Source organism: Neophocaena asiaeorientalis, unplaced genomic scaffold (assembly GCF_003031525.2).
Source record: "Neophocaena asiaeorientalis asiaeorientalis breed wild unplaced genomic scaffold, Neophocaena_asiaeorientalis_V1.1 scaffold91, whole genome shotgun sequence".
NCBI classification, from domain to species: Eukaryota; Metazoa; Chordata; class Mammalia; order Artiodactyla; family Phocoenidae; genus Neophocaena; species Neophocaena asiaeorientalis.
In genome coordinates, this window is record NW_020173198.1 from 11968319 (window position 1) to 11990118 (window position 21800).

Below are 21800 nucleotides of genomic sequence, written 5' to 3' on the forward strand. Positions count from 1 at the left end.
CCATTTCAAACTCACTACTGCCAGACCGAAATCTTAAGACAGACTTCTTGGTCACATCCTTCCCTTACTCAAGCATTCGTTTTTCTACTGAAATGAGGACAAACTCCTTGAGCCTAGCACTTGAGAGGCTCCTACGGTATGGCCCCCGTGTCTTGTTCCAACTCTGCTGTTCATGACTCTTTCTTTAAACACCATTCTATTTCCCATCTGCTTCCTTGCTAGTGCTCTGGACTGGGACTTAAGAGCACTGTCTGCATCTCCGTCTGATGAAATTCTAGCTGTTCTTTAAGAGTCTTCTTGAATTCTATCTTCTCTCTGAGGCCATCCCTGCTTCCTACCATTGGATATGACATCTTCCTCTGGCCCCTGGAACACCCTCTCTTGTGGCATTTTTATTATTCTACTTGCTCATGTTCTTTGTTTGACGTCTCTTTACTGCACGACTGAATGTCCTTGATGGCACGGACTGTTACAGCACTGAACCCAGAGACAGCCCTCTGCCTTATCTCTCTGCCTTATGCAATAAACGCTTTATGCCAAAAACAAACCTGCCTGGTCACGCTTCTCTTGGTCTACCGAGCTTTCTTCTTCCCTAAGCTTCTGCCGGGTGTCACTTTTCCCAGAAACAAAGTTGCACAGGGAAGCAAATCTCTTACTCAGTGAAAGGCATTCTCTCATTGACACCAAAATTCTGGAGGTTATCATTACAGGAAAAGTGTCCCCAAATATCATCTCAAATATACCACGTCACCATTTCATCAGACCCAGTTTATTTACTATTTTCATGAACCCCGGGAAATTCCCTTGTTTGAAATCACAAGTTGATTTTGTTTACCTGTCTCCCAGGCCCCCAGGGAGCACTGTTCTTTCTGTGTAGAAATACCTGCTTCATGCAAATGGATCCTTGGGAATATCTGAAACTTCTCTTTTTTCTCATTCATGAATCAAGCCTCTTTAACACTGATAATACGACACAGAAAAGGAATTCAGTGTAAAGATTCCATTGAGCTTTTGTAAACGGAATGAGAAAGACAGGGCCACTGAACCAGCATGTTAAAATGTGTCTATAGTTCTTAAATATTTAATCAATTTATAGTTTTTAATATTAATGTCTTAGTTCCAAAGTACAGTTCTTAAATATATATACGTATATATATATGTAATAAAATCCACCTTCTAATTTACAAGGTTTCATTTTAGGATGAATGAGGCTGGAAATATGGATTCATCATTACATGGGAGCTCATGTTGGCAACACCATTTGCAAAGCACAATTTTCAAAAGGTTAAAAACATGACTCTCATACAAATAGAAAAATAACAGAAGTCAAAGATTTTTTTCAATTCAATTAATGAGGAAACCAGTAAGATGTCAAGACTGATTCAAGAGAAAATTCAAGGACCTGGAGATTTGTAGTTGGTCAAAGGAATTCAGAATAAATTTGCTAACAAATGCAAAACTGGTTAATGTCCCACTAGGCAATATTCTTTGTGATGTTACGGTACAAGAATCATTTGTAATGCTATCAGTTTTCTGCAAATTAACCCCTATTCTTATAAGCTTGCAAAATAGCCTTCCTAATCAGTCCGCAAAAGGTTCCCAGCCCTAGAAAATCAGATAATCCCTGGGCAGCAGAGGTCACTAGGCAACATCCAGGTCTACAGAGTAAGGGTACTCAGTACTCTCTTGGACCTCTTTCCAAGTTTTGCATACCTGCTCTTGACACTTTTCTCTGACAGGCATGGAAACAAACCAATCTGCTTTTTCTGTTATTTGTCATTAGATTTATGAAAGGGGACACAAAGCACAGTCTCCCACTCTCCACCGGCCCTCCTTTGCCCCCAGTTTTTCATCATGGGCTGTGGGGTCAAACTGCTTGACTTCCAATCATGGTTCCATTTATTACTGGGTGACCTTGGAAAAATTACTTAACCTCTCTGTGCCTCAGTTTCATCATTGTAAAAGAGGATTTTAAGTAATAGTACCTTTATGGTTTTACCATGAGGATTAAATGAGATAAAGCACAAATGCTAATACATGTGAGTTATATTACTACTGAGTAAGGGTTCATCATTCTACCAGAGTATTCGGACATTAAAACATTTTGAGAAATAAACTGTCTGACACCTTATGTTAAAGAGGGTTTCGGTTCTACATTTCAAGGCAGAAGCAAAATACTTAAATCATCGAAATGAGTCAATTAGTAAACTAATGATTAACTTGTTTAAGAGGCTACAACAAATTCGCAATGTGTTAAAAGAGTAATTTACTTCTTTTAACTTTAAAAGGAATGTTAAAGGAACAAAAACGTATGAGTCAGGGGTGGCAGGAAATTAATCTTTGTTGAGTTAAGGTGTCCCAGGCATTATACTTACCCCATATTCATTACATTGTCAACAAATGAGTATTTTCAAAAGGAGAATGGTTTTCCCCCCTCCTTAAGGACACGTTACAAAATGAAAAACAGTAAAGGAAAATAACCAAAAGAAAAATACTCTGATGCCTTAGAAACTGGGTTTACCAAGCAAGTCAAATGCCAAAGCAGTGGTTCAAAGTGCATTTCAGCTTTAATCGTTTACTCTGCGTAAAAAAAACCAATTAAATATTCTCTGAATTTTAAATTATATTTACCAACACACTGGTAACTATAATGTACTGGGAATACATTCCCTTTCACTATACATGGTTATTTTTATTTTGCCCACAGAATGCTGAGGAGAATACTGAATAAATACACGTTATTAAAACACACACAAACAACTCTGTTACAAATTGATGTAAATGGTTAGGTCTCCCTCCCATACAAATTTTGGCTTATATACCCTTACATTAAAAAACAACAGTGGTGTAGGCCACCGAATACCCATGGATAAAGATGGTAACTTAAGCACTGAAGTCCAGAATCAGACAGGAAATAGCTATAAACCAAAATAGAAAGCAAAATAATGAAGAGAAGTGACAACTCATGTCAAAGTCTGGGTAAATTTTAATATGCCCAAGCCTGAGAAAAGAATTTTTCCTAAAATGTTGGTTCTTAAGGAGACACTTGTAGGTTAAACTGAACACAAAAGGGAATTTCCCTAAAGAAGTTTTCTGAGCCAAAAGAAAATCAAATTATGCTTGAAAAACTAAAGCAAAGACTAATAATTCCTGTCTTTCTCCCCTAACCCACCTCTCCAGATTCGCTTCAGTGTAGGTTTTCCTGCTGGAGGCCATTTATTAACTCTATATTCTGTTATCTCAACACAACTGAATCTAGACTTAACCCTCTGTGTCTCAGTGGGTTGATAAATGAGACAATTATTTTCAGTCCCTCATGAGCTGGGAAACTGCATTCTGGACGTGCCCAAACATACGTAGATGTAAAGACATACTAAGCCTCAGATTAACAAAACAGTAACTACTGCCAAAAGGATATTATTTACGGCCACCATTATAAATGATTTCTTCTTATATAACTTCAAGAAAGTATCAAGAGACACTGTGATTTAAAACTGAAAACGACTTCTCACAATACTTCATATGCTCAAAGTTTTATGCAAAAAACTTTTAACCTAGAATAATGTTGGTCTCAAGTTTTTAAAAAAGGTTTTTAAAAAGCTAAGCATGAGTTCATAAGTAAACTGGATGTTTGTGATTTTGAAAGAAAAAGGCAAAGTTAATAAAATGATGCTAGAAAATAAAGTGATACAGTTTTTTGCAACTGCATGCATTTCTAGTTCTTTGCCAAAGATTCTTAGATTGTAAAAATTTTAAAAGAATTTGGCAAAAGTAAATACATGACGGTTGTATTGAAGGCTTTCCACAACTGGAGACACCAAATATATTTTAGTTGGGAGAGGAAGTGGCAGTGAGAGCCTTTCAACTATAATGACCATTTTAGAGTTCATTAGACACTATCGTTCATAATTCAAACACACATGAGCTGGCGCACTGTCTTAAGATGTCTAGTAGGTACAACAGCAAATAACAGAATTTGGGAGACAGAAGACACTGGCTCTCTAAATACAACTAAGACTGTTTTCTATGTTGTAGCAGATAACAAGGACTGTTTAAAATGGTAGCTTTGAGAGCTTATTTTTGAAAACTTAACTTGGAGTGAAACCCTTACCAAAGAATGTGCTCTGTTAGGATTTTCCTTTTACGTAATGAGAGAATAAAAGGCAGGTGGAATTATACCAGGAGAAAAAAACAGAAATTACATCTCTCAAGCAGAAGTGCTAGGATAGAGTGAAGCAAAATTATAATAACCATTACTATTTGAGGTGGTATCTATTTTAATGTACTTTTAACTATGACTGAATGCTTAAATAAATAAATGCATACAAAAGTGAAAGTTAACATATGTGCCTGACATTTTTGTTTTCCTATTCTCAAGGGTATATTTTTAACCCTGGGACAAAATTAGTAGCCCAAATCTTTATTCTGCCTTAAACTAATTTTTGTTTCTTGTCTTCTTCTCTCCTCTCCAAGTCACTCTACAGAGTTAGACGACAACAAATATGGTTCCTTGATACCCCTTAATTCATTCTTGTGGTATCCTTGTATAGAGTTCAAAATCCATATACTTCAACATACGTCGACATACCAAGAAATCAAGATGAAAGGTTCAGTTTGGAGAGGACAGTTGAAAGACTTCTGTTAAAGTTGAAGACCATTTTGCGTTACATGGTCCACTGTCGACTCCGAGTTCCAACAGTGTAACAAATAAAAACACGGCCGACAAAATGTGACCCTATGTGATGCGGCCAGCAGAACTGATGTCTACAGCAGCTCTTGAGGTAAAAACTTACTGCACATCACTAAATATGTGAATAATACCTAAGTTAATAATGTTTCAATATAAAAGTTTAAAAACTGCACAAAGATGCTGTGAATGTCCTGTACATATACTTCAGTAAGGACCAGAAGGAGGTTTGGAATGAGACTGTTTTCTTTATGGATTTTCAAATATATATATATTTCTTTAGGATTTTTACATATTCTATGCATTGATCTTCCATCTCCTTACAACCCTTCTGACTCAACTCATGGAAGGAAAATCAAATCTTAAAAGCTGTGGGTCCCTCCTTTGCTTGTGTGCCAGTCCCCACACAGAGACGCAGGAGGCTGCTCTGGCACAGGGACGTGGGGGGCGGAGACCCAGGAGAGGACCCGAGCTGGGGGTCCCAGGACAGGTGAGGAGAGGCTGGGAAGGAGGAAGTCTAAGAGACTCTGCTGGGACTTAGGAGGATAAACAGCTATAAAAACGGAGCATTTTCAGGGCTCCTTCACCCACGCCATCCAATTCCATAAACTGGTAATTCATTTTATGTTTTAAAAATACTGGTTTTGAACAATCCAGTTATAGTTATAGTACGTGCCTCATATCTTCAGGTGATCAGAAGACCGACTGGCCGGTTTTAGAGGAGGCTGCCTTTCTTAAATTAGCAGTAGGAAGTCCCCATGAATTTATCCCAGAGGCAGACAGGTGGGAGAAGCACGCAGCTAAGGAAAACACGGAGGGGAGAACAGGTCGGCAATGGCAGAGATGTTCCCTTCTCAGTGTCCTGGGAGCCCCTCTGTAGACAGAGGGTAAGAACACGATGGTGCGTTTTCAGTCTGTGGAGGAAACCTAAGTTTCTGCATGTTTCAGAAATGGCCTTCTATAAACACCTGTAGACACTTTCCCTGATCCTGACACCTCGTGTAAAAATGGAACGTACTAGACCTGGCATGGATGGTGCAGGGAAGGAGGAGAGCAGGCGTGGGAAGTAAAAATGATTCCTGAACGCAAAGTTCAGAGCCCAGCCTTGGCCTCTGGTCCCCTGACCCAGGAAACAGCCTAATCATTCAAAGACTGGCAGAGAATGAGCTACTGGGCTAATAATGAATAAGGACCTGTGAGGGCAGGCAAGGAGCAGCTGAGAAGCATAGTCACGGGATAAGAAAACAGGCACCACCGTTCATTTTTCCATTTTCCCTCTGGAGAGGACCTCTGCGTAGGAGGTGTGAATGAAGTCGTAGAGCTGCCTGGCATTTGCCGCGTTCCCCAGCAAGAGCACCAGCTTGTCGAGGGACAGGCTTGCTAATTCGGCGATGTTCTTAATGTTGGTCATCAGGGAGCGACAGTTTTTGGCATTTACCCCTGGCATTTTTAATAAGAAGTCCTGGGGACCGGGATTATACTTCTCTGCCTCGGGGAGGGTCTCGGAATCGGCTGTCACGGCCATGGCCGTCGCCGCGTCCGGCTGTGGCTTGTTCTGCTTCAGCCCCTCAAACAGCTCTGCGGTGGCGTGCGGGGAGGGGCACCAGAGGATCCGGAGCCTGGGGAAGTGCAGCGTGAGGAGCGTGAGCTTGGAGCTGATGTCGTTGCCGGAGATCTCCTGATGGAAGGCACCTCGGGACATGAGAGAGAAAGGCTTAGTGGGGTCGAACTCGATCAGAAGCACCGGCCGCTTGTAGTAGCGGGACATGGAGATACACTGGCTGTAGAGGCGGCCATTGTTCAAAGAGCCGATCAAATCACTGACGCTCTTGCGCTCCACGCACATTTCTGGAGTCAGAACGTAGTCTCCGACCTCTAAGGTCACTGGCTCAATGTCAATGCCCCGACGGTGGATCAGAGATGGGAGTTCGCTTCGAAACTCGCGCATGTCCACAACGATACTTTGCTGGGTACCATTCTGTTCCTGGCCGCCTATGAAGAAAAAGAGGCACTTTAAGTAACGTCACTGAGGAATAACTCTCAAAGGTGGCAGAGCACAAAGTTAAAAATCTATGTTTCCGCTGTTAATCTCCGATGCCTGGTTACACAGTATGACATGTTATTCCACACTTTTCCGTATTATAAAAAGGTTTATTTACAGTTTAAGGCTATTTCCCTTAAACTAAATAGAGCTGGTAGGAAGTTGGGGTCTCGCGGTACTTCCTTACTCAGAATTCACAAATACCAGCATTTGCCATCATCTTCCCTCTGTGGTTCCTCTACGGCAGTGGTCCCCAAGCTTTCCGGCACCAGGGACTGGTTTCGTGGAAGACAGTTTTTCCACGGACGGGGGTGGGATGTGTGGGTGCGGGGGGGCTGGCTCAGGCAGTGATGTGAGCCATGGAGAGCCATGGGGAACTGCAGAGGAAGCTCCACCCACCCGCTGCTCGCCTCCTGCTGTGCGGCTCGGTTCCTAACAGGCTGCAGACCAGTATCGGTCCGTGGCCCAGGGGTTGGGGACCCCTGCGTTATGGTCCCTCACTGTTGCACTGACCACATTTTACTGATCATCGTCGTCCCAATTCCTAGGACATAGTAGATGCTTAGAAATGTTCTCTGCATAAACTGCCTTGTGGACTGCTGTGAAAAAATTTGGAGCTTTTAGTGCTTGTATCAATGAGTCCAGAGATGGGAAAATGGGAGAAGCTGGGAAAAACAAGAGCACAGAGCTTCTCCCACTAACGTGCATGTGAATCACCTGGGATGGAGTTAAAGTACCTACTGTTTCTGTAGGTCTGGAATAGGGTCAAAGACCCTGCGTTTCTAACAGGCTCCCACGTGATGCCAACGCTGCTGGTTGAAGGACTCAAAAGTGCTGTTGTAGGCAGAATGGCGGCCCCCTGATGATGTCCATGTCCTAATCCCTGAAACCTGCCAATATGTTACTTTACACAGCAAAGGTGACTTTGGAAATGTGATTAAATTAAGGCTCTCAAGATTGGGAGATTATTCTGTATCATCCAGGTAGGCCCAAGGGTCTTTATAATGAAAGAGGGAAGCAGGAAGCTCAGAGTTGGAGCTGCTGACCTTGAAGTGGGAGGAAGAAGCCATGGGCCAAGGGATGCAGGTGGCCTGGATAACCTGGAAGAGGAAGGGATTCTCCCCTGCAGCCTCCAGGGGGATCAGAGCCCGGCACACACCTTCATTTGAGCTCAGTGAAACCCATTCGGACTTCGGATTGTAATTTAATAATTGTTAGATAATAAATGTGTGTTGTTTCCAGACACTAAGTTTGTGGCAATTTGTTACAGCAGCAAAGGAAAGCTAACACAAGCGCTTAGAGGGCTGAACTCGAAAGGGCAGATTTCTGTGAACAGCTTTCTGTGTGGTACCTACTTGCTCCAAACTACCTCATTCATAGTGCCTGACATCCTGCTGTTCTGCATGACATGCCCACAGCCTATTTGAGTTAATAGGAATCTGCTTCAAAAGATACTCTGAGGCAGTGTTTCCCAATACGGTCCAAGGACCATGTCCATCAGACGCTGACCCCATTTCAGATCTATTGATTTGGAATTGCTATGGACTGGGGTCTGTGAATCTACAGTTTTAACAAGCATCAGAGGTTATTCTTAAGTACGCTAAATTCTGAGACCCACTGCTTTAACTGCGCTGGACCCCACCAAAGGAGAAAAGGGCTCAACTGTATTGTTTTTCCCACGCCTCTTGGCTGAAAGCAGCTGCTGACGTGGGAAAATGGGGCCTGGGGCGTGGGACATGGCTAACCCTGTACCACAGTGCACGTGGCATCCAGCAGGTCTTGGTGAAGCCACTGCTGGGACGCTGCATGGCAGTGAGAGTACCACACACCTGGGATCTGGAAAAGCGCCAAGAAGCAACCAACAAACACAGATATGGAAGTGGGAACGCACCCCAAACAATCCTGACTCTTTATCTATGGGCAAATTGGCCTCTTCAGGTAAAGGTAAGAACCTAATCACCATTTACAAAAGTTTCTTGGCAGAAGTACATTCTGAATCTCAACCAATGCTGGAGTGTAACTCATTTCCAATGCCGGTGCATAGATCACAACCCCACTTACCTTACAGGTGAGGAGCCCGAGATCCAGGGAGGACACGTGGCTAGTAACCAGCCAACTGAGACCAGGGTATGGGAGCAGACAGCCACATTTAAGAGCTTACTGAGAAAAACCAAGCTTCTGCAGAGAAACTCCGGAACCTCACAGCCTCCTGCACAGGCAGCAGGAGTGTTCGGTAAAGGGCAGGACTCACCGGCTTTGCGTGTGTCGGTGGGAGCACCTGCAGATACACAGCCTCTTACGAGGTCGAGGTTCGTTTCGTCTCTGCCTTCTCTTTCTTCAGGAACAACCATGCTAGCCTTTTCCCTGGGGGTGGGAGAAAAACATCTTCAACATTTCTGAGCTAATTTCAAAATTCCAGATTTTAATCTCTTGTAAATTATAATATACAAAATGATCTACATAACTGTAGTGGTAAAAGAGAATACAGGAAACACTAGAAGTAAATATGCACAGTCAAGTGATGTGTAAAGGAAGCAGAAAGAGCTTCTTGGTTGGGTACTCCTGCTCATCTTCCAGAGTTAAAAAATACTGTTATTTATTTTCTATTCTGTATGTCCTCTAAACACTTTGCGGCATGAAATAAGCATGTGAAAAATGCCACAGAGAGATTATTGAAACTTTTTATTAAAATGTGCTAAATGTGTTACTGAACAGTAAAAAGGATTCAAATAATTTATATCCCAATATTTTCAGAGTAATCATAAATAGAATGGTTAAAAATCAATGACTAGGGACTTCCCTGGTGGCGCAGTGGTTAAGAATCTGCCTGCCAATGCAGGGAACATGGGTTTAAGCCCTGGTGCAGGAAGATCCCACATGCCGCAGAGCAACTAAGCTCGTGCACCACAACTACTGAGCCCATGTGCCACAACTACTGAAGCCCGTGTGCCTAGAGCCCGTGCTCCGCAACAAGAGAAGCCCCCGCTCACCACAACTAGAGAAAGCCCATGCACAGCAACAAAGACCCAACTCAGCCAAAAAAAAAAAAAAAAAAAAAATCAATGATTAAAGAAATGAAAACAATACATGGTTAAGCTTTGATTTAAAAAACTCCAGGTGGGAGGCCCCATTAAACATCCTCGGTTTTAAAGGAAAATCAAGATTAATATTAGAAAGCAAATTTCCAACAAAAGATTTAAACAAAAAAATCAACATCTCAGGTTATGCAGTAGAGCAGCATCAATTCACTCGTGCGTTTACTTAAAACATTTACAGAGGGCTCCCACATGCTGTGCGAGGTATTTTGGATACAAATACGGTTATTTGTATCCGATAATTCCTGTCTTCAAGGAAGCTCAGTATCTTAAACCCGGTAGATTGACAAGCCTGTACAATCCTAACTCAGATTTGTAATTAGGAACCAGAATCATGGCAAGATCCTCAATAACCACAGGGAGAGGAGGCCAGGTGTGCCACAGTCTGATTTTTCAAAACCAGTAAAAGATGCTATAATCAGTTCAGGAAAGAGCAAGCACTGTGTGTTCCTCTGTGCCAGGCTGACAGAAAAGATGTATAAGGATGGGTCTCTGCCCCCGTGGGGCTTGCAACTGAGTTTCACGGCAACGTGAAAACCGTGGAACTGACTGACTGCAATAAAAGAGGCCGGAGAAGGTGAAACAAGAGGAATCTTCATCAGCAACTAATGATTTCAACAAGGGCTCAAACAAAAAGGATTTTCCAATGAAAGGAAATAAAATCAGATGGAGCAATTCCCCAACCACTCTGGATATGTGATGTTTTAGGGCAGGGTACCACGAAGAGATTCCACCAGAGAACAGAAACTCCAAGTTTAAATTCTTTACTATTTGAAACAATATACAAATGCAAGGTTATTATCAGTATAACATTTTATGAATAGATCGCAAGGAGGCAGGCAATAGTTCCAGTTCCATGCTCCCTCGTCATTCTCAGTACCGCTGTCAAGTGTTACTGATGAAGGATTCTTTGCAGTGACAATGGCTCTGGCAGCCACTCATTACTGCCCCGTTACACCTACTAGACTCCAGCTGGGGGTAAGGGGCAAACCGTTCAAAAAACTTACTGCTCTTAAATTTCTTTTTCTTTTATATTTGGGATCAACATGGGGGATTCTTTTTCTTCTTTATCTCCACTTACCTTACTGGCTAAGCTATCACACGTGAGGGCATCCTCATTTCCTGGTTAATTTGTAACTGTGGCTGTAGAGCACAGCGAGTTAGAATGCAGACTCTGGGCCCATGTTCTGTGAATTTGAAACCACTTTAGGCAAGTTGTTTAATGGTTCTGTCCCTCAATTTCGTCTGTAAAATGGGGATGATACTAAAATCTAACCTCAAAGAGACTGTTAAAAGGATCACATAATATATGTAAGGCACTCAGAAGAGTGCCTGGCACATGGGAAGCACTATATAAACGTCAGCTGTTATTATAACCGTACTTTTCTTACATGTAGTAACCTCATCCCCTAATTATCCACGATTATGCTAAAAAACAGAAGATTTTCTTTCAAATGATTCCACAACTGTTTCAGTTAATACTGTTAAAAAACAGCTAGTTTACTATGAAATGTTATAACTGCAAACTGAATCTGAGAAAAAAATATATTCCTGAAATGAAACCAGGGTTGTGAAGAAAATAGTTAAGTCTTCCTAATCAGTAACTCAAATTAGTTTAACAGAAATTTGCCATACTTATATTCAGTCTCTTGCTTTCAACATTTGCATAATTTTTCAAGTTACTCTTTGTGATAGACACAAAATAATAATTAAACAATTCAGGTCCCTATTTCCACTTAAAGTACTGTGGTTTCTTAATTTTGCTTTAACATCTTCAGTGATATTTGAATAGCTTGTACAACGTGATAACACAGGGAGGAGACACTGGACTAGAAGTCTCTTCAAATGGGCGTTTATTCAAGCCTTAACCCATTTTGTGATATTTTCTAACTGTAAAATTTCAAATAAGCTAATAACCTTTTTCTTTGAAAAGTGGTGACCTCTCCAAAACTATGTATACTCAGAATGTTATTACTAATTTTTTGACGCAGGGAGCATTTTATTAGCAGTACTTACAAGTGTAACTTCTTTTCTCTTTACTTGTCATCTGTAATCTACTGATCTCCGGTCCAGTCAAACAGTCCTTTCACTGCCAGTTCGCCTGATTCATTCCTCTCTGGTTATTTTAAATAGTAGCATTGCTTTTCTTCTTACAACATCACTCATGGAGGTCCTGGCAAAAGCACATTCCCTCGGTCTCACATCAAATTTTTCTCTAAGTCCAGGCTTAGTGCAAATGCTCTTTCAGCCATGCACCTCACATATATTTTGCTTTTCAAAACAAACACTTCTCAAATTCCCCAAGTTTTCTGGGAAAGTAAATATCTTAAGATTCTGAACGGCATAACTATCTGTGTAATATGGGAAGATCTAACATAATAAGTAGACAATCACCACTGAGAGTTTATAAAATTATGCCAGACCATAGATAAAATGACATCAAAACCTGGTATGGAAATTACTGTAGAGATTGAAACATAGGAGAAAGTCCGTATCCTTGGTTCTGCTGAGTGAAGTTTCCAGTATGTGCCAGGCTTACCCGAGCTTTGTCACTGAGCCCTTCGAGTGTAAAATCACTTGTATAAGCCGGGAATGGCATGTGGTCCCCGATACCTGGCTACAATCCACTGACAGCACTCTTTTTCTAGGCCAGGTTCTGATGCACTGGAGAAGAGGCAGTCACGGGAAGGAGGCCTGGAGCATAAAACTCACCTACTCAGAGCCTACCAGGCCCCCCTTAGCTACAACACTGTGCAGGAAACGGTTAAGGGAGCAGGCCTGGGCTGCTCAAACCCCGCACATTCCCAAGAAAGGCCTGTCTCCTCAGCTTGTCTTCCCAGAAGCCCTTGGCCAGCTTCTGGCAGTTGAGGTCTGAGCTCTTGGAATACAATGCCTGATAAGAGGGTTTTTATATGCCTGGAGCCACACGGCACCAGTGTGATCAGATGGTTTATGCCAACAGTGTGATTTCTAGTGAATACCTGTTTTTGCTCCAGGGAGCTGGAGTCTGTCACTTGAGTACTATGTCTATACGACTGACTCCCAATAAAAACGCTGGACTCCAAGTCTTGGGTAAGCTTTCCTGTGGACGACACTGAGCGTGTGCTGTCACACACTGCCACTGGGAGAATTAAGCACGTTCCTGCGACTTCACTGGGAGAGGACACTCGGCAGCTTATGCTGGATTTTCCTGGACTTGGCCCCGTGTGTTCTTTCCTTTTTCTGATTTTACTCTGTGTCCTTTTCCCTGTAATAAACCGTAACTGCGAGAATACCAGTTTTTCTGACTCCTGGGGGTCCTTCTGGTGAATCACTGAGCCTGGGGGTGGTCTTGGGGACCCTCAACATGAACACCAACAACCTAATCTGAATATTTTAGCTCCATGTGCTCATTTGTGATTTAGAGACAGTTACTTTAATCAGAGAAGCCTTAGGCAAAGGATATTTTAAAAAGAGTGAAGGAGCAATTAGGAGGTACTGGCCCACAGCCAGTAGCACCAATTCTTTGATGCCATTTCCTCGATATCTCTTAAATCTGTCCCCTTCTCTCCATCAACCTAATCTTGGCTGCCACTGGTTCTTATCAGACAATTGCAGCAGCTTTCCTGACTACTTCCCTGCTCTATCCATTCCTCAGTTTGATGCCAGAGAGAGCCTTTAAAAAATACTCTATGTCACTTTCCTAATTAGAACTCTTCAGTGCTATCTTACTGGCTACAAAGTCAAGTTCTAAATCCTTAACAGGCCTTGTGCACCTCGGAGCTTTCACGCACCCTTGTTCAACAGAACCCCTGGCCCACCTTGTCCACTTAGCAACCCACCTTGTCCACTTAGCAACCAGCACACATGCTCCACGGGTCAGCTTAAAGGTCATTCCTTCAGTGACGCCATCCCAGACATCCCACACTGGGTCAGATCTCTTTGACAGACTCTCGTAGGATACCCTTTTCTTTTACCTTTGTAGCCCGCCGCCCTCTGCCCATGTCTATTTATGATATTATTCATAATCATTCAATGTTTGTCTTTTCCACTAGGGGATAAGCTCTAGGAGGCAGGACAGAGCCTTTTTCTGCACCACTGTAACTCCAGCACTTTAACATTAGCACAGGGGTTGGCTCATAATAGATGCTCAAGAAATATCTGTTGACTGTTTGAGTCTTGGGAGATGAAGGTCTAGGAGACACAGAGAGGCGCTAAAAAGCTCTAGATAAGAAGAGGTAGTCTGCATAATACCTGTTTTTTTATAACACTTTCTGGAATACTTTTTCAAAAAGCATATGTACACACATATAAACTATCCCATAGAGCACATTAATAGAAAATACGTATCTACGAAATGCAAACAGATTCGCAGACATAGAGAACAGACTTCACAAAGGGGAGGGGGCTAGGGGAGGGAAGGATGGGGAATTTGGGATTAGCAGATGCAAACTAGTATATATATAGGATGGATAAACAACAAAGTCCTACTGTATAGCACAGGGAACTATATTCAATATCCTGTGATAAACCATAATGGAAAAGAATATGAAAAAGAATGTACATATATGTATAACTGAATCATTTTGTGTATAGCAGTAATTAACACAACTACGCTTCAATCAAAGTTGAAAAAAAAATACATATTTTCATAAGCTGAAAGGACTGACCAATAATTGTAGGGCCAATAGCTGCAAGAATCCATGGCTAAGGCATGCCACAATCACAGAGGATAGGAAGGGAAGAGAACTGCCCACGAACCGTGCTGAGTTTCTTCAAACGGACTCAATGACACTGATTCAATAAGCACTCCTGTTTCTGGGAACGCATGCCCTGGATGAACTGGGGTATCTGCATATTTTAAGCATATACTGAGAGCCCACAGCCAGTGTTGAAGGATGGCCGTCCATTTTGAAATTCTGTCTAGGTCCTGGCTAACTGCCACTACAAATGATTTCTGCCCTCTCGCTGTCACTGATATATTGCCAATGTCTGAGGCTTGAAAGACTGGTCTGGCCCAACCACTGCCAGGCCAGGCCATGGTCTCCTCCGGTCTAGCCTTTTCTCTGGCTCGGATCAAGGATGCCCTGTCCAGCCCCCGCCCTGGCTTCTGCGGCTCCTTAGAGAGCATCTGATCCATCTTCTCTCACCAAGCTGCCATTTCCTTGATAACATCCCTTGGGGGAGGCTATTAGATTTCTCAAATGCTTGCAGGAGTAAGAGGTAGCCATGTAGTTTGTGAATATCTCAATTAGAAACATTTTCCTTACGTTAAACCAAAAGCCTTTTCTATTTGGATTTGGAACATTAAAGGCTACTTATTCTCAAAAAACACACATCTGTTCAGACCAATGTCACACCTTTAAAAAAATATTTTTCCCAGAGTGATTCTATTGATCTGAACTGACCAGGTCATAAAAATATTTCCCAGTTGGGCTTCCCTGGTGGCGCAGTGGTTGAGAGTCCGCCTGCTGATGCAGGGGACACGGGTTCGTGCCTCAGTCCGGGAAGATCCCACATGACGCGGAGTGGCTGGGCCCGTGAGCCCTGGCAGCTGAGCCTGTGCTCCGCAACAGGAAAGGCCACAATAGTGAGAGGCCCGCATACCGCAAAAAAGGAAAAAAAAAAAATTCCCAGTAAACAGTAAAACAGTCACCCACCCATGGACAATGGAAACTTTACAAGGGAAAAAACAATGATTCCAAGGGAAGGGAGAAATCTTGTACATGGGGGAGGGGGAGAGAGTGTTTCAGTTCTATGGCTGGTGTTTTATGTTATATTTCTTTATTAACATAAAAGCAGTTTTCTTCACATTTCTATTCTATTAAACCCCTGAAAAGCACCTGGAGATGGTGGAGAAGCAGGGGAAGAGAAAAGGAAATGTGTATTGATGTATATAAACCCTGGAGTGAATCAGACTACAGGTGTATCTTGATGTGACCCTCCCCAGCAGCTTCCTCTCTCCATCTTTCCTGACGGCTAGTAGATATTCCCCCACTCAGAGAAGCCTCTGGATCTTCAAAGGCCTTTGATTCCTTCATACTGATCTTCTACGTATTTACCTTATGAGTTTTTCAAAAGCTTCCTTTTCTTTCCGCAAAGCAGTGAGATAGCGCTGTTCCTCGGTTGAACCTCCGTATATGAGAAAGTAAACCCTGCAAGTTAAGACAGAACTCTTTTAGGCTGCAAACACATAATTTTTAAGCCCTGGAAGGAAGAGCATGGCATTTGAAATCAGCAACCTAGAGTGTTCAAATAATAAATATTTGACTGAGAAGAAAAGGTTCCATTAATCACACACTTACTAAAATTAAGCAGCCGAAACCCCACCTGTTAAAGGTCTCATTACCACATGGGTTTTTTTTTTCTTCTTTCATCAAAAGGAGGAGCAGAGTTTAGGTAAACACTGAAATATAACAAAGAGGGATAGAATAATGCTTTCCTCATAACTATAAACAAATCAGAAAACACAATCTTAGCAGCTTCTCTTTTTTCAACTTTTTTCTTTGCATCTCTGCCAAACAATCGTTTAAAAAGTTGGATGGTGGTTATAAAGGCCAGCGTATGAAAGTTCATGTTAGTGAAAAATAAACAAATGAAATCTGTATGACCTTTACCTTCACAAGTAATTTCTCAGTTCCTTTTTATTCATGTCTTAACAGAACCGAGTCATCACACATTTTATATAAACACACAGACAGAGAAGACATGGATTATATCAAGCTCCTCAAAAAATAATTTGACATATTCTTTTCTCTTAGAAAAGGCCAACTTTCCTATCTTGTTGGTTGCTAAGAAGCTGAATGAAGCACCTTCTATCAGAGACATTTTCCCTTTTTAGCCCTCGATTTTTCTTTTGGTCTTCATTTTCCTAGTTTATATTTCTTTGAAGTGCGGGCAGGGAAAAAACCATTGGCCAACGAGTCCAGAGACCTGAGCTCTTCCACGAATGTATCATGTGGCCAAGGGCAAGCCATTCACCATGTCTGGGCCTCAGTTTCCCACTGATGGATCAAGTGGTTGAACTCTGAGGTCCCTTCTGGTCTGACCTTTTGTTTCTAAATATCACACTATTCCATATTCAGGCAACAGAGAACTTTTTTTTTTTGGGTTTTTTTTTTTTTTTTTTTTTGTGGTACGCGGGTCTCTCACTGTTGTGGCCTCTCCCGTTGCGGAGCACAGGCTCCAGACGCACAGGCCCAGCGGCCATGGCTCAGGGGCCCAGCCGCTCTGCGGCATGTGGGATCTTCCCGGACCGGGGCACGAACCCGTGTCCCCTGCATCGGCAGGCAGACTCTCAACCGCTGCGCCACCAGGGAAGCCCAACAGAGAACTTTTGTGTGCACAAGCTATCTCCAATGTTGATCAACAGCAAAGTATGAAAAATTTATCAGCCTATAATTATTTCACCAGCTTTGTCTCATCTCTTCATCCTGCGTTATTTCTGGTCCACCTCCTCCATTCACCTCTACTCTGAAAGGTTGCATTCGTTAAACTGGCTAGAGAGGTTTCTTTTGGCTCTGCTTTTGGTTCAGGCTGAGTTCAGGATATTAACTTTGAGGTTTATTTCCCTCAGATAATCGGAGAGCCAGAACACTATATTCTTTGGGAGGCATCATTTTCTCATCTGATATTTCTTGAAACTCAAGAATACATGGTACAATAATTCCCCAAATACTTTAGTTTTATGTGGCTGTAACTTAGAGTCACTTTTTCGGATTTACAAGAAAGACGTTTTAGAATTATGAAATTTAGCTGAGTCATAATTCCATTAACATTTGGTAGAAGTTAGGATATTGTAAATTTCCTAGGCTTGTTCAGAGACGGTGCCCCATAGGCTACAACCGACGCATAAAGAATATGGCACAGAACAGCAGAAGAGCAAGTAACAAGAAGGGGGGCATTCCCTCAGATTCCTGGATCCACTACAACATTCGACCTCCTTCCCATGCGTACTTCCCACACTGGTACTTCCCAGACTGATCAGAATGCCAAATAAGGTTTCATAAACATCATAACAATGTAACGTTAAAGATAAGAAAGCCCACGGGCAACTGGTCTATCTGTGCTAAATCCTAAAGAACTGCAAAACTGAAGCCCATGCGATCACAGTTCATATTCCTTACAACTTGCCTCAGGGGCTTCCCGGGCCGACTTGCCCTGTAAATTTCAAGCTGACGCACGAAGGTCAGCTCTGCGTCGTACAGGACCACGTATCTTGGCTCCACCTCGTGCAGCACCCGTGTCAGAGCGTAGGGGTCGCTGCAGCCCAGGAGTGGGTGGATAATGGTGAGGGGGTCTTTCATGATTCCATACGCGGCATCAGAGGACACATTTAAATCAAACTCCTCGTGCTTAATTTCTTCTAAGCAGCTTTCGGGGCTACTGCTTAGGTCTCTCGGACAGCCCTCCTCGACACCCCCCTCCTCCTCCAGTTCTTCAGATTGTTCCATCATCTGAGTTAAAGTCAGCCTTGGTTTCTTCTTTTTGAGAGCCCTCTCTTTGGCAGAAGCCCTGTCTTTGTTTCGGAGGCCTTTGGGCCTTCTGTTGGATTTCATAATTCTCTTTGAGCCATCGTCCTTCCTAAACCTCATCCACACGTCTTCGGCTTTGCTGTCCTTCTCAAAGGTTTTCCTGTACAGCCTCAACAAGAAGGTCTCTGCTCCGACAGCGATGTACTCTCGCAGCTGGGAACAGGTCCTGTCATCACTTGCGCAAATGAGAACGTGTCCTAAAATTAGAAACAACGTTATGTCCTGATTACCGCACTTGTCGCCCTACCCCACGCACCCCCTCGTCCCTTCCTCCCCAGAGACACAGCTCACCCCTTGGCGCTAAAGATACTTTACAATTTGTTTAAAAAGGGTCTCGGATGCTCATCAAAGGCTTTCGCCTCCCTGGCAGGATTACTTAAATCTTCTGGGTAAAGGTGAAGCCAGAAATATTTAGAGTCTTACGAAAGTATAGCTGTGGTATAATGGAGGCTTTAAAGAAGCTCTTTTTAATTAATAATTTTCCAGAGGATCTGGAAATACCAAAATAAATTCCAAATAGATTACAGTCAAATGTTAAATGATACATCATGAAAAAAAAGATGACTATTCTCCACCTCTCCATACGAAGATGATTTTCCAGGCTTACAAGCAATGGAAGAAATCTCAGAGAAGACTGATATCTGTGAGAAGATATCAACTGATCAATCAATTGGCTGACTCTATGAGAATAAAAAACTGCATTAAAAAAAGCTAAAGACAGGCTGCTCCCAAGCCTTTTGAGATGGACCACATTTTGCCTATGGAATGTGCATCTCTAAATAAATCCACTTCTTGCCTAAAAAAAAAAAAAAGCTAAAGACAAAAAAACCACTTTATGTAACTATGATAAATGTTAATATCTTTAATATATAAAAAGTTGATACAAACTGAGGACACACTCTAAACCAGCAAAGGAAACTAAGACAATTCACAAAAGAAGAAATGCATCTGAGAAAAAACTGAGCTCCCCAAGCATCAAAATTTGAAACAACATCACATTTTTCTCCAATCAAATGAATAAAATTGTTATACATATGTAGTATATGTAGATACACACACAAATACATACAGAATCTCCAGTCATTGCTAGCTGGGTAAAAACAGATAAGCTCTTATACTTCCAAAAGAAATGAAAATTGATAAAAACTTTCTATAAATCAATGGGGTAATATGTCTTGAGAACTTTAAAAATGTCAGTATCATTTGGCTCATTAATTCTATATCCAGAAATTATATCTACACTATAACTTTAACAATGTGAAACAGAAAATACACGAAAGAAAACCAGGAAGGAAATATGCCAATGTCAACAGTGGCTGCTAGATGTAATTTTTTCCCCTTCTTTATTCTTTTTTTCTAAGTACACATGTATGACTTTGGGTCTTAAATCACAGCACCATAAGTTCTGGGATAATATCACAGCATAATTACTCATATAAGGATTATGTGCTTGCCTTCATTGCTTTAAAGGAGTTCAAAGTCTCAATAGATTTTTTTTTTTTTTAACATCTTCACTGGAGCACAATTGCCCCACAATGGTGTGTCAGTTTCTGCTCCACAATAAAGTATATCAGCCACACACACACACACATCCCCACATCCCCTCCCTCCTGCGCCTCCCCCCCACCCTCCCCATCCACCAGCCCACGCCTCCCCGTCCCCGTGTCCCCAAGTCCACACTCCACGTCTGTGTCTCCACTCCTGTCCTGTCCCTAGGTTCCTCAGAACCGCCCCTTTTTCTTTCTTTTTTCTGTATTCCACACACATGCGCCAGCACACAGCACCTGCTCCTCTCCCTCCGACCCACTTCACCCCGCATGACAGACTCCAGGGCCGTCCACCCACCACAAACAGCTCAACTTCGTCTCCTCCCGTGGCTGAGCGACACTCCATTGTGTATATGTGCCACATACTTCCCTCAACAGATACTTTTTAAAATTTAGTTTTATTTTCTATCTGGTTTTATTTTTAAAACTTAATTCAGGTTCAGTCTACAGTTCAGGTTCAGTCTACTAGTATACTTGTGTTTGAAGAGAGTAGCCCCAAAACTTGAAATTTTTTTAGCCCTAGGTCAATGTCATTCTATAATACAGTTGAGGCTTCTTTTTGCTGAGAACCTAAAACTTAAGCCCATTAGCTTTCTCCTTGAGGATTCCAAATTTAAAGCCTGGTGAATATATATGTAGAGATTTTGCTGCATCTTTTTTTTTTTTTTTAATTGAAGTATAGCTGATTTACAATGTCCTGTGAATTTCTGCTCTACAGCAAAGTGATTCAGTTATACACACACACACACACACACACACACACACACACACACACACACACTCTTTTTTACATTCTTTTCCATTACGGTTTATCACAGGATATTGAATATAGTTCCCTGTGCTATACAGTAGGACCTTGTTGTTTTTATCCATCCTATATATGATAGTTGATTAGTTGCATCTTTAAATAGAAGTCCTGAGAACCCAACCAGTAAAACAGCCTGCTTTCATGAATATACAGTGATTCAACCTGGAGAAAATCACATCAAATGAACAGATAGGCGCTTGTCACTAAGATTTCAGTGTTCATGTGGCACTTACTCTTCTACATTTGATAAAGATAACAGTATAAATTATTTGTAAAGAGCTAATCAAAAAGACTCATTTGCTAGATTTTGAACGCAAATATCATTATCTCCTTTTTTCCTACCTGGACCACCAAGGGCTTCACTCTCCTTATTCTCTGCCTCAATTTCTTTCAATACTTCCGAGAGTGCCTCCCATTTTGGGTTGCTTTCTAGGACCAGTTCCTTTCTTGTTTCTGTATAGAAGTAAAAGACAACCTCATTCTATGTGATAATATTTATCTATAAAGTATTCCAAAGGCTTTTAAGACAACAGATAACACAGGCATCACTCCATACACCCACTCCTTTGAGCTTCTTTCATAATACCCTATAGGTAGAATCTGCTTCTTTGAGAAAGGTCTCCTTATGGTCTAAATGAAGACACCTCAAACCAGCATTAACGCAGGTTCCATAATGCCTTGAGAGAAAGTGATATGAGTGGTCACTAATAAGAGATGATTATGTGTTAGTTGTCAACTGTGACATTATATATAAACTGCTACACAAAATAAAGGACTTGGTATTCCTTATTTCTAAAATAACAGTATTTATTATTTCTAAAATCCCCAAGATTTTCACAATCTTGAACATGGGATATAAGCAGACAACAATAAAACTTTTATTTCTGTAAGTACTCAAACATATTACTAATGTATTTAATTAAGTTTTGAAACAGACCTTTGAACTAGGCAGAAAGTAAACATTAACCCTATCCCATGCTTTAAAAAAACCAACGATATTTATTATACTTACTAGATGAGTGTGAAATAAAACCCATTATTTGCCTCATTCTAGTATTTATGTCCCCTAAAAGCTAAAAGGGATGTTAAAATGTCCCACTAAGACTTCA

General features: G+C 41.7%; 1 protein-coding gene across 1 annotated transcript in view; it reads right to left on the bottom strand.

Annotated features, from left to right (window-relative positions):
- Positions 1–2150: 2150 nt before the first annotated feature.
- The window catches only part of ERCC4 (ERCC excision repair 4, endonuclease catalytic subunit), a 35167-nt gene continuing 15517 nt past the window's right edge, over positions 2151–21800 (bottom strand). Inside the window, exons 7-11 of the mRNA XM_024744620.1 lie at positions 21034–21144; positions 17936–18533; positions 15865–15957; positions 8980–9092; positions 2151–6679 (exon numbers count right to left, since the gene is read on the bottom strand). Of these exons, the coding sequence (XP_024600388.1) occupies positions 5946–6679; positions 8980–9092; positions 15865–15957; positions 17936–18533; positions 21034–21144 (1649 nt within the window). The 3' untranslated portion in view covers positions 2151–5945. The remainder of the gene's footprint in view (positions 6680–8979; positions 9093–15864; positions 15958–17935; positions 18534–21033; positions 21145–21800) is intronic.